Source organism: Scophthalmus maximus, chromosome 14, assembly GCF_022379125.1.
Source record: "Scophthalmus maximus strain ysfricsl-2021 chromosome 14, ASM2237912v1, whole genome shotgun sequence".
In the NCBI taxonomy this organism is placed as follows: Eukaryota; Metazoa; Chordata; class Actinopteri; order Pleuronectiformes; family Scophthalmidae; genus Scophthalmus; species Scophthalmus maximus.
This window is the reverse complement of record NC_061528.1, coordinates 7,435,001-7,448,828: the sequence shown is the minus strand read 5'-3', so window position 1 is coordinate 7,448,828 and position 13,828 is coordinate 7,435,001. Positions and strand designations below refer to the sequence as shown.

At 43.4% G+C, this 13,828-nt stretch overlaps 1 protein-coding gene across 1 annotated transcript; it reads right to left on the bottom strand.

The window, feature by feature from the left end:
• Window positions 1–3,444, bottom strand: pou3f3a (POU class 3 homeobox 3a). The gene has a single exon (XM_035604028.2). It carries the CDS (start codon window positions 2,839–2,841, stop codon window positions 1,576–1,578), a length of 1,266 nt encoding a protein of 421 aa, XP_035459921.2. The 5' UTR covers window positions 2,842–3,444; the 3' UTR covers window positions 1–1,575.
• Window positions 3,445–13,828: the final 10,384 nt, after the last annotated feature.

The following is a 13,828-nucleotide window of genomic DNA, read 5'->3' as shown; positions in this document are numbered from 1 at the left end:
TCAGAGAGAAGAAACACAGATTTATTTATTTTGTTGCGAGTCAGCGTCCCAAGCTTCCCACTGCCCATCAGCCAAACCCATCTTCTGTGGCAGAAGATCCATCTTTGGTGTCACTCCATCTCGCTGTCACCTTGGCAACCGCTGCCGAGGTGAACTTCCAGCTGGGATTGCTGACCTCTCTTGGCTGAGTTCCACAGAGCTGCAGTCCATGGCACTGCCACAGGATGTATGTGGCCAGGCTGATATGCAGTATATCACAGAAAAAAATGTAACATTTAATTTCATAGAAAGGGCGTGTGTGCTGTGCCCAGTCACTTTCAATAGAGTTAATATTGCTTTTTACAAGTAGGAGATATAAAAACTGGGATATGGTGTTGGATCGGGATGGATCATTTTGGTTTATGTTACAGTAAACATTGGAGACGAGTGGCATTTTAAGTATCAGTGAATCTGCCATTCACTTTCTCAATTAATTGTGAGCAAGGAGATACAGTCAAACTGCCTTTTTTAAAAATCCTCCACCAACTCTTTTTGCATCTGAGAACATGGAACTAGCAAAAGTAATAATTGATCCATTATCAGAATTGTTACCAGGGGATTTCAAAGTAATTAAAGCTCACATAAATGTTCAATGACAACTTACGTCTTCATGACTTCTTTGTGTGACTCACAAGTTGATATAAATTAGCACTCATATTATAGTGTGTGTGTGTGTGTGTGTGTGTGTGTGTGTGTGTGTGTGTGTGTGTGTGTGTGTGTGTGTGTGTGTGTGTGTGTGTGTGTGTGTGTGTGTGTGTGTGTGTGTGTGTGTGTGTGTGTGTGTGTGTGTGTGTGTGTGTGTGTGTGACCATCTCAATCATCTGAACACAATTTCCCTCGTCAGATTTATTAAATTATTGGTCTGTTCATTAAAAAATAAACACAGTGGAAAACAATAAATAATCAAAATCATCGCACAGGGATACACAACAGACTTACTGGGGCACATTAACTTAAGGTGTGTTTGCTAAATAGAAGAAAAAAAGTTTCCTATGAAGGAGAACTCAATCCTGGAATTATTTCTGCTCTTTGACCGTCTTCAACTTTGTCACAACATAAATCCACTGACACAACACAGAAGTGAGTAAACACCTTCAAAAGGATGTCAAATTATTGCTTATCATAAAAACAACCTAATGCTGGACAAAGCCCACTAAATCAAAGTCTTTCAAAAAAAAAAACAGCCCAGTCCATCCCGTGGGACATTCAAATCCTCCACAGCATTACAAGGAACTTTCAGTCGTACACAAAGAGCTTTTCTTCCTGTTTGCACTTGAGATTGAAGGTGTCTGGAAATGTTTTTGGGGTTTTGATTTCAGTGAAAATCACATTTCAAAGACTTTTAAGAAATGTTCTCAATGCATTTTCTGTCGTAGAGGCCGGTTCATAGTGCAGAAAAGTGCCGACCTGAAATAAGCGCATGTTGGATGACGTCATTGTGGAACATGTAGGAAAAGTTCATGGAAACATTTCTCTAAATATCTATTCAAACACCATGGTCATATTTCTTGTCCATCATTTTGTGCAAGTTATCTTTCACGTGTCGCTGTACATCCTCTTGCAGTCTATGGAGGGTGACGGTGTGTCGGGACCCATGCTGCCCACCTGCGAGTACGTGTCCTCCGGTGTGCGCGGCAGTCCGGGTGGCGTCATGCGCTTCTCTTTCTGCCGGCGGTTGCAGAACCAGACCCTGACCACCTCCTTCTCCAGCTGCAGACTTTCCGCCAGAGAGTTGATCTCCTGCGCGGAGGGTTTGGGACACTTGAGGAAGTGGCTCTCCAGCGCGCCTTTTACGCTCACCTCGATGGATGTGCGCTTTTTCCTCTTCCTGCCCTGGGTGGCGATCTTGTCGATGCTGGTCGGGCTCCCGGTCGTGGAATCGGCCTCCTCCAGCCATTTGTTGAGCAGAGGTTTCAGCTTGCACATGTTCTTAAAGCTCAGCTGAAGCGCCTCGAACCTGCAGATGGTGGTCTGCGAGAACACGTTGCCGTACAGGGTGCCCAAAGCCAAGCCCACGTCTGCCTGCGTGAAACCGAGCTTGATGCGTCGCTGCTTGAACTGTTTGGCGAAATGCTCCAAGTCGTCGGACGTCGGGGTGTCCTCGTCTGAGTGCGGCTCGTGGTTCGCGCCGTGATGCTGGTGAAGGTGCGTGTGGTGATTGTGGTGGTGGTGGTGATGATGCTGGCTGCCGTGGTCCAGCTCCGGGGACTGGCCGCGCACCAGCCCCGGGTGCATGAGGCTCTGTCCGGCGTGTGAGCCGAGCATCCCGTTGACAGTAAACCCACCTGGCTGGGAGTAAATGAGGGGCTGCTGCTGCTGCTGCTGCTGCTGCTGCCCCTCTGAGATGCTGATGTGCGCTGCGGAGGAGCCTCCCCAACTTCCCGGGTGCGTCTGGTGGTGTCCAAGATGTGGGGACCTGTGGTGCAGAGCTGTGCCCGAATGCAGGTCCTCCCTGCCGCCGCTCCTCTTCACCTCCTGCGGCTGGGAGCTGGGCTGCCACGGGGAGGCGGCCTCGACAGCTGCCACTGCGGCTGCGGCTGCTGCGGCGGCTGCGTGGGGCAACGATGTCACCCACTGGTGAGCGTGGCTGAGCATGTGGCCCCCGTTGCTCGCCACCATGGCCCCCTGCATGAAGTCACTCTGCACCATCTTAATCGAAGGGTCCCCCCTGTATCCACTGGAAACCGTGGTCACAGCGGTGCCCCCCGGCTGCATGCCACCACCCCTCCGGTCAGAGTGGAGGACCGGGCCGGATAAGATCCTGCTGCTGGCTAAGTATGGACTTGAGGTGGCTGTTGCCATCCCGCAAAGTGTATATCTTGACGTGTGTTTCTCTATTGGATCAAAGTCCCACTTAATTCTAATCCATATAAATTCAGTCTATAATGACATGGGCTGATTTGCTGTGCGCGTGGTAAATCAAATCAATCCATGGAGGATTGTTTTTTTTAATCAGTGTTCAGACCTGTGGCAGAACGCACCTCGTTACGCATTCCTGTGCGACAAAACGATAGTTTTCAAAAACTTTTTCTCTGTCCCGTGAGCTCCGCGCCGCGCGTAATCCCGCAGACCTGGCGATGTGGAGGAGCACCTTCTTTGATCCGTGCCCAGCCGAGGAGCTGTTCGACCGCACAGTTGTAGCTTCAATCACTGATATTTACGCCTTTGAATGCGATGGCATATTATCACGGCAAAAAAAACAAAAAAAACAAACAAACAAGAAACAACTTTAAAGCCTCTGCGGTCCTCTGGCGTGTTCCGCTCTCTCCATCCGGTGCGTCCTCTGCGGAGCGAGGGAGACGGGCATGTGTTTACGTTGTGCCAAGGCTGCGGAGTCCTCTTCCCCCCGCCCGTCCAATTACAACTGGAAGACTCTGCGAAGCTCCCGCTGATTGGACGCGCAGCCGGAGAGGAGTTGGTGCGTCTCAGAGTCGAGCCTCGGGTGCACAAAGTTCTTGCTGCAGGAACAATGCAACAGTATACCAAAAAAAAAAAAAAAAAAAAATAGAAAAAGAAGACACTGAATAGTCTGACAGCTTCTTTTAGCGGTAAGTATAAAGCCTGCAACAAAACAAAACGTCTTCTAAAGTACATTAGGCGTTATCATTATTATTATGTAGGTTATGGAGTCATTAGAGGTGCTTATTCCGGACATAATAACTCTGTACAGTCGTGAATTGTCTCTCTTTTTATAACAACGCAGTGCAGCGAGGCCTGTGTCAAGGATACTCCAGTTGGCTTTGGGTAAACAGGGGCTCTGTACGCCTCCTGCATCCTAATGCGCTCGCTCCTTTTCATATGGTAAAGGCGAAGGCCACGGTGGCGTGACGCGCCGCTCGGGTGAGCGCGGATGGTGCACAAAACCGGGCAGGCAGTTCCTCCAAAAACTGCTCCAAAAAAAACAACAAGCCTGTTCTGGTGGGATGTTTCCAGAGCTGCCGAATAAACGTGCAGAGGAGAATTTTCGACCTCGGGTTTTTAAGAGCCTTATGGGAGAGTTAAGCGTCGACGTTTTTGTGAGTGGAGGAGAGCGGAGTGGTCTTGGATCGTATCCAGAAGGTAAAAGGCACAACAACAAAATGCATTTGCCCCAAGCTGCGACATAATGTGAGCCTTTTGTCACAATAGGTAAATCCACCTATCCGGCACCAGTGTGTTCAGTTCAGATTCTAGTCAACAAACTGAAAACAAGTAAATACGCACAGAATACGCAAATATTGTGTGATTTTTCTAGTTATAAAATACATCTAAGTACTTTAAAGTCAAAATAAAGCCATTGATTAATGCAGGAACAGTATCAGTTTCAGTAGAGCTAGTTCAGGAATTTTAAAGGGCAATAGTTTTTCATATTTTGTTAGTTTTTGTTTGTTCAATTTCCCTGTGTATCATGGAACATGTTCAGGATGTTCTCCAATGTTCCTTTAGAATAGTCCTGCGACCTTTCCGGGCAGGACGACCCTCAGGGTTTTTCATCTCCAGAGAGCCCAATGATATACTCACTCATGCAGCTCGACTCAATTCTAGGTATCATATGCTGTAAAAAAAATAAATAAAAATAATGCAAAAAACAATGCATTTGTCAACAAAATGTTTGCATGACAGTGAATAATGTGCTATGTTTAATTCCTAAGCCTTTAACCAGTGTGAGTCCAGAAATTAAACAAACATCTAATGTCAGACACAAGCTTGAAACATCACCAAGGTACAACTTTTTGTTTATAAATGGAAGCCAATGGCTTTTGTAGATTATTAATAAAAAATTCAATCTTTTGAAAGTAAATGAAAAATCCCTACTGGTGTGTATCCTCCTCAAGGATGACACTCGGTTATTAATGTTAAGTCTTCGTAGAATAATCCAAGGCTACAGTTGGTGATGTCACTGTATGTATTCATTTGTTAAAGCTTAGATTTTTGTCTGATGCGGTGTTCCTGACTAACTGACAAGCCACATGAAAACCTAAAGTCACTGTCATTCACCACAAAAAAACCAGTGGTCTTTTTGAACGGAAGCTCAAAAGGTTCTGCTTTTTCCCCATATTCTTAGAGGCACCTCGTATTTGTGGATTTAAGGATCAGATATTAATCTTAACTCTGATTTGTAGAAAGATCAATACATATCAAATGAGAAGCATGCATCAATATTAAAGTTTAGGGATCTGCATCATAAGTTAGACCCTTCAATTCAATTCAATTCAATTCAATTTTATTTGTATAGCGCCATATCACAACATACATTGTCTCAAGGCACTTTACATAGCCACAAAAAAACCCTCCATTGTCAATATATCTAGATATGCAGTTTCATTAATGGCTTAACAGATCTATATGGAATGGACAAATACTTCTTAACTATTTTAAGGACTTTAATTTTAATTTACAAACACCAAAGTCACACACAAATTGAAGATCCAGGATCAATCTCCATGATAAAAAATATAATAAAAACTTTAAGCGCACATCAGAAACACATTCCCAAGTGTAGACTGATTATTATTTAAAAAACCTATATTAATGAGAATAACCACAAAACAACATTGATTCAATTAATTGCATTTAAGATGTCTGTAAAGCATTAATTATTTATTAATGATTAATAATCAAATATATCCTTTGCTTATGCATTACAACTTGACATAAGTCCTTCAGAAAACTCTCTGCTCTTAACATTTCATGATTGTTTGATTAAGTGATTATTTATTCCACAGCGTGTGAAACCTGTTTGCTGTTGGGCTGCGTTCAGTGAAACAAAGTCGAAAACGTGCGGCGTATATAGTTGAAGAAAAGCGGCACAGTGTCTCGTGTTTTCCAGCCGACCAGCGCGATGTAGAGAAAACCAGACGACTCAGGGAATGCTGTAATGTTTTTCATGTGTTGTGCTGGCTGGTCACAGCACTGGCTCCTCTATTTGTTATTCATGAAGGAAGCTGGGTGAAGAGGCCTTCTTATGATGCACATTTTTTCCCTCTGCTTTCTCCCTCTCCCCCTCTCCCTCCCTCCCTCTCTGTCTCCATTGCACTGCTTGACAACTAAGCAAATAAGCGGTTTTAGTTGTTGTGAATGCTGCAATTAATCCTGCATAGTGACACTATCAGCTAATTTGACATTATTGTTTCTTTTAGATCATTTTCAAGTCATTTACACAGAGATGTTCTCCCTCTCTCTCTCTCTCTCTCTCTCTCTCTCTCTCTCTCTCCCTTTCCCTCTCTGCCTCCCCTCCCTCTTTCCGTATCCCACTCCTCGCCCTCCGTTGAGTCTTCAATATGCAGATCGGCCGTTTCTTCCCCCGGGCTATTTTCTTTGGTAGACTTTTGAAATATGCAAATGCTTCAAACAAAAATTGCGAAGGAGAAAAAGGAAAAAACCTTCATCTGGGCTCCAGGAGTTTTCCATTCAAAGAAACAGATGATTTTCCTCTTGTTCGTGCTCTTGTTTCAGCTCTGTTTGCTTTGTCAGTCAAGGGTCTCACTAATTAAGAAGCAGGAGAAATACAAAGCTGGCAGACAAAACAAAAAATTACTTGCAAGGATGACTGTGGATGTTGGTTTCGATAGTTTTTTTTTTAAATCAATATGTTCTGCAAAGACTAGAGAGATCTTCCTCTATATGGACTTTTATCTGGAAATGCTGACCAGCTGAAATGTTGATTCTCTTTAATTGATTACTTAACATAATGTAGATGCTTCCTCCACCGCGAGACCATACGTTGTTGTGTTTACTGAACGAACTGTGCTGCCGCTGAGCGAACGGAGCACATCTCCGTGGATTTCAATCCCTGCACTCTTTATATTCCACCTCTTCCGTGTCATCCTGTGGTTCTGATCATGAGTGTGTTTGACCTTCAGCTCTCCCTGAGTCAGAGGGATCCTTCACAGCGTGAGTCTCTACCCACAACCCCCCGCTGCGCGTTTAAATCAGAAGCAGAGGCAGCCGCGGAGATGAGAGAGAGCGAATAAGGGGAGACAAAGTGTGGTGATCGCCGGGCTGCACAGAGAGTGGGAAACCGAAGATATGGAGGGGAAATGATCAAAGTGTATCCATTTCCAAAATCCCCATTCAAACAGACTGAAAAATACGAGACAAACATGAGCAATTATATTCAAATTAGGAAGGCAGACGACATCTCTGAGGTTTGAAACATGTGTCTTCATGCACTTTGATGTTAACATTTAAATTGCTCTTCAGTCAGTAATTGAGTGTAAAGATGATTCATCAGGCATGAAAAGTTTGCCGGGACAAACGTCTATTTCTTAAGTGTACTTGATGTGGTGGAATTACTCAGCGGATGGATGCGAGGAGGAGGAGAGAAGAGGACCGGGGCAACTGTGTTTACCACACCGGAGCAACTGTCATTTACAAACCCCCCTGCTGCGATTTAAATGATGACACCTAATGGACACGTGTACCGTTTTAACACTGCAGCGGGCTGGCCCATTATGTATACGCAGCGAGAAGTGAATGTGTGAAAATTACAATCATTAATCCCAACGGATAATGGAAAGGGGCCAAAGTGACAAGGACAAGCACAGAGAAAATGCAGCAGGAAAGTGGTACAAAGACATCACTCGTCTCTTCTTCGTCTTCTTCTCTCTGTGTGTGTGTGTGTGTGTGTGTGTGTGTGTGTGTGTGTGTGTGTGTGTGTGTGTGTGTGTGTGTGTGTGTGTGTGTGTGTGTGTGTGTGTGTGTGTGTGTGTGTGTGTGTGTGTGTGTGTGTGTGTGTGTGTGTGTGTGTGTGTGTGTGTGTGTGTGTGTGTGTGTGTGTGTGTGCCCAGGTGCTTGCAGGTGTGCAGGGACTAAAATCTGCCCGTTTCTAAGTGTCCTTATGCATTAACATAATGGTGAAAGATGTTCTTGGAATTGTGGCATAGACGTTTATGATGAAAATTTATTCTGAGCTAAACACGGGAGGGCAACATCTGGGCCGTAGAAGAAAAACAGAGGAAATTCAGAAAAGATTAGACTCTTGGGCTTTCGTCCATTCAGTTAAAGTCATGGCCTGTACAAAAGAAATATGGTGCTCAGGTAGCTGCAAAAAAATAAGATATGGAAGTTTGATTAAATGGAAGGAAGTCTTTGAGTTTTTAATTTCCTCTTCGCTTTTACCAGAACTCATGAACTGAAATAGAAATTTACGAAAATGACATTGTGACTACATTTTGTTCCGGTGTTTGTGTCCTCCCACACTGGCATCGAATGAGATTATATTCACGTTCTCTCCCTCCACAGTTCCTCCCTGCCGTCTATTTCGAATACGACTGCAAACAGTATGACAGAGAAATTTAGTCAGGAAATACCTGCAGCTCTGCAGCCTGTGGCTACGGACAACTGTAGCCCTGTACCCGGGCCCGTTCGTGAGCCAAGTCAAACAGCGGGTGTCCCTGAAGGGCCCGTCTGGCTGAGGCCGGCCGGCCCTGAGCCTTTCATGAATGGACAGATTTCTCTGAGGTCCACGTGGTTATAAAGGCTCTCTGTAGTTAAGATGATTTCTCAGGTGGCTTTAGAGGGGAGAGAAGGAAGTATCAGATACTGAAATATTAAGTGACCTCTGATACAAGTGGCATTTCGAATCATGATCCTGTGGTCCTGTTTCACGGTCGTTCCAGAGATCATGGATCATAATCGCAAAGTACAGTAAAAAAGTGTTTGCCATTTAATGCTTTTATCCAATTATGGATAATCATAGTATCGTTTACCTTTTTGTCTCTCGTATTTCCTAACCATTAGCAAAAGTCTGCAGGTTATAAATAAACATCAACCTGTAATTATTCAACAGGGTGATATGAAGTGGTGGGATTTATAATGACTTGTTTGAGCAATTTGAGAACAACATAAAAGAACACTCTTGAACATGTCGGTGTTACCGCGAAGGTATCGGCACCGAGCAGGACTGCGTGGCTCCGCTGAGATGTCAGTCACGACACCTTACAGTGGCGTTTAATTAAATAAACACAGTGAATACCCTTAAACACAGCAGGTTAATGATGCCGTGCAGCTTTGGAGATAACGCTTATTCACGGCACAGTGAGGAGAGTTTCACATCAGCACTGCACACTCCTTGAGCTACAGCTCCCACCGCACACTCCTTGGGGGAGAGAGAGGTTTATTTTTGGTGTCAGTTTGCCATTCCGATTCATACAAAAGAGCATGTCTTCGTTAATGTTTATTAAATCAGCTATTAATACTTTGCAAATTATTAACAAGCCAAATTCTTAGTCACTGAAAAAGGTTGAAAGAAAAATTTTGATTTGGGTCAAACCTCTATTTCAAAGGACAGGAATCATTCTTCCCTTTTGCATCAACACAAATGAGAAACTCCTCTTTAATCTCTTGTTTTTTTTGTATTGTCTAATGTTGCTTTTACAAATTGTCATGATTCCTTTTGTATTTTATGTAGAGCACTTTAAATTGCCTTGTTTTGCTGTACAAATAAACTCGCAATGTCTCCAAATCTCCATCTCCATGACAACTGAGCAAACTATCTGCTGATGAGGAACCATGTTATGTGGTTGAAAAGCAAAATGAGTCAAACAGTATGTAAGAGTTGGATTTTTAACAAATGGATTGTTATCGAGCATTAATAACATGTAAATCCATCAATAACGCCATTTGCTACATCTTATAAATGCCTCATAAAGAATCCCTTATTAGGGGGGTGTGCAATTATATCAACATTTACATACCTGTATTAGAAATTATGTTTATGCAACTAATTTGCAAAAAGCAAATCTGAAGAGATTACATTTTGTGTTAACAAAACATAAAAGGGCACAGTGTTAATTTATTTATTTGTTTGTCAAGTTGCAGAAATAGTGATACTGAATGTATTGAATGAAATGTTCTACAGACAATGTCTTTGTGTTCAGTCAAATTATCCAATCATGCGGTAGACTGTCCACTTGTTGGGTAACTTTGTAACTTTGTGATATTTTGGCAGTGGCAGCTTGTGGTTAAGGTTAGGGACAGATTGTGGTTTCCTTTAATCCAGAAAGAGTTCACAGTGACCTCAGACACAACACGTTCATTCACATTTAAACACAAAACAACATTAATCTTTCCCTAACCTTAACCACAAGTGCTTTTGTTGCCTAAACTTCACAAGACTCCAGATGCGAACCCCAGTTTCATCCTGTTTGAGTTTTCTGTACTTCTGCCATGAATAAATAAATTAATAAAATTTAAAGAAAAAACATTCCTCTGAACATAATCCAGCCAATTTAGCTTACATTACCATTACACAGATGGTAAAGCGGTTACGTTTTATATCAAAGTAGCAGGCAGGGTTTTTGGCTATCAAGCCAAACTGAGATACAAACAGGACGGTCATACGACAGACAATCGTGATAATCTTGATTCTATCTGAAATCGAACTACTCCACGCTGCCAAGAGAAACTTTAATAACAATGGGAGAGAATGCTTCAGGCGACATCCGCACTACTGCATTACTACTGATTCACCCTAATTGTATGTGTCTTGTAGAAACAGAGAACAGAAAACGACTGTCCGTCCAGAGCAGAGAAATGGAAATTTATGTAAAACACGTGGTCAGCACAACTCACTTCACTTCCTCTCGTGTTTCCCGCCTCCTCGATAACCTGCACCTTTTTCTTTACTGCTCCTGTGAACTGAACCTACTATTAAAATTACCATGTTTTTGTTCCTGATTTTGCCTCTAAAGGCTCATTCATGCTCAGCGTTGGATACGTGTACGTAGACTGACGGAGCCTCCTGTCCGTACCCTGCGTTTGTTTCGTCCGTATTTTCTGCACGTCTTCTGCAAGATCACGGATAGGAGGAAATGGAGCAGTAACACCAGTGAATGTAGGGGGGGGGGGGCAGTGTAACCAGTAGCTCAAGCCAGGCGACCACAGCCAGACATGAGGAAGAAATGTTAACTTCTTTGAGGAGAGACTTTGTGAGTTGTTAAGAACTACCATGGTTGATGGTCACATCTCTTTTCATATGTACAGGCAGCATAAATGAGCCTTAAGTCTGAATTTGGGTCCCTGTCTGTTTCTTTGGGGACCAGCTGGTGACAGAGGCCAGTTAGACGCCAGATCGAGGCCGGCGACTCTGTATCTGTATTGGTTTGTATGACTGCACCAAAGTCCTGGGGCCTGCTGTACTGTTCGGCACAGGTGCCACTTTGACAGTGCACAGCACTCGTCGTAGCTGTGTTCTCAAACTTTCTATTCGTTAACTGCAGACATTTCTAGATCCCAAGGTTTCTCAAACGCACATGAACACTCTCGTGCGCACACAGAGGCAGAGGGAAGAAATCCTTTTCAATCAACTTTAACCTATCACGAGGCTTTGTTGGTTGCACGGTTTGGACTCCTCATCCTTGAGGAAATGTCCTGAAGACCCGAGAAACTCACCTTGCGTCATCGGGCCCAAGCGCTCACACCACATGAGCGGGATCAGAGACGACCTTGGCATGCGCACAGTGGAAAAACCCAGCCTACTTCAGCATCTCTCTTTGATGCACATTATCAAAGACCTTTTTTTCCCTCCTCTTCTCCCTGGACCAAAGGCTACAATAGTTTTTTTGTTGTTGTTATTGATATTGTTTTCCGCCCTTATAACACAAAGCAGTCTGACCATGACTCCGATGCTAATGTGGAGGTGGAGAGGCAGTTTTAATGAGCTGAAGAGTAGATCAGAGGGGCTCGGGGGGGTTACGGAGAGGGAATAGGTAGCACCGAACATCAAAATACGTCTAGAACTTACCGGCCGTGACCTTTCAACACCAGCTAGAGGATGCACCGTGGAATTTATGAATTTGCACTGAAAACAACACAGAAGTAACCAAGGTGTGTTAAAACAATAACTGTAGGAGAGGAGATATATTACTTGGCAATAATCCAATCAATAGCTGTACCTGCTAGAAACAGATGGCAGAGACTGGGAAAGTGAATCTGTTCAACCTTGCCCTGTCACTACATGACCGATGTTCAGAGTTCATACGAGCAAATGGTTGACGTCAGAGGATCGAGGGAGCAATATGTACTCAGCAGCATAGTTTTCCAGCCACCGATCCAAAACTGGATTACCAACAGGCCAAAGAGGTCAATTGACCCAACTGGGAACTCTGGTGGCCCCCAAAGTCCACGAACTTCTTCCGCTTAGGTTAATCCGGCCAATGCACTGACTAAGACGGACTCTCCCCCTCTCACAAAAATGAATTGACAAAGCCAATCAATGTTCGCACAAGAACAGAAAATATAGAGAACGTAAAACAAAACAAACAACCTCTAAAGTCTTAGACACTAGACACAAAAGAGAACACTGGACTTGACTGACACTGTCTGCACAGACTGTTTTTATATCGAACAAGCAAACCTTTCAGAAACAATTTCAACAACACAGGCCGTGATGGAAGGACCAAAAAAAAAAAGATTAGTAAATCTGAATTGCTTTGCGTGTCTGAACATTTCCAGTGTGCTTCCTTGTGATATAAGAACATATTTTGTTCACATGTTTTGTTAAAGAAGACTGAAGACCGCTGCTTCATGCATTTGATCCAACCAGCCATTTAGATGTAGATGCAAAACTCTGCAATGGGATGTACGAGTCAGATTATTTTTGGTGAATCTTCAACTGTCTGTATAATGAGATTTTACAACAAAAGCACCTACCAGCGCTGATAAGGAACCTTTGTCTTGGCTCACTCCATGAACTGGTTCATTGTGAGGAACGAGTGCTCCTGGCTGCACTCTACCTTTATGAACATAATTTCTCAAAGCTACTCAACAAAATATTTCCACTTGCACATCAGTGCTGCTTTAACAAATGCACGTTCTCCCTGTGGTCCTGTTATCACGGTGGAAACGCTAGTTAAAGGGGAATTTATCAATAGTCTCAGAGTCTCAAAAATCAGGCTAGAGTTCAATGCAAAGAGCAAAGTGGACGTTGAACAAGGCAGATGGGAGGAAGAAAAAGAAAAGAGTTGTTTACCTTTCCTCCCCTTCTGGATGGAGGGGGATTCATTAGCTGCTGTGTAAATCAATCTGCCTCTCCTTAAAGGCCTGTCAATTTGGTCCTGATGTCTGGCAGCCTGACATCGCTCACTGGATATTTAACTTGAAAGCCAATTAATCATCATGATTAATTCACTCACAAACCACATGGAACTGTTTGACTTCACCTTATGGAATAAGAGCCAAATTCTCCGGACTTGAAAAGAGGGAGAGACGAGAAGGATTCAAAGTCTCCCAGCTCCAATCGCTCTTGATCAGCCTCTCGATACACAGTTTCAGCTGCAGCTCCACACACCAGCGTTACAACCACGAGCCCAAAGCTCCATCCTTTTCACCACAAACACATTTCTATACAGCTATATACACACACACACACACACACACACACTACTGTGGTACATGATCATAGCATGATACTGTGCTTGCACTTATTGTGAAGAGACAAAAATAACAGGAAAATTAGCAATCACACATTAGGAAAGAGGAGATATACGTATTCAATTCAGCACTTTATAATTATCTTCCAAAGTCTCAGTGGAGGTAATGGAAATGACTTTCACTGTTGAATTACAGAAAAAGAAATGAAATGATACGATTTCCCTTCTGTTCAATCATCCGTCATTATTTCCTCTGTTAATTCACTGAAGCATGAGAAAATCCAATCCACACTTTATCACTGTACTCAGGTGAACTTTGTGTCACCTCATTGTGGCATTTACCTGATTTCACCGTCAACCTCGAGAACACACAATAATAATAACAACAAAGGAAAGATCCCAAAATGTAATTGCAAGTGTATTGTAACATTTGTCCT

Excerpts from the sequence above, each read along its gene's own strand:
- pou3f3a (XM_035604028.2), bottom strand. The coding sequence starts at position 2,841 with ATGGCAACAGCCACCTCAAGTCCATACTTAGCCAGCAGCAGGATCTTA.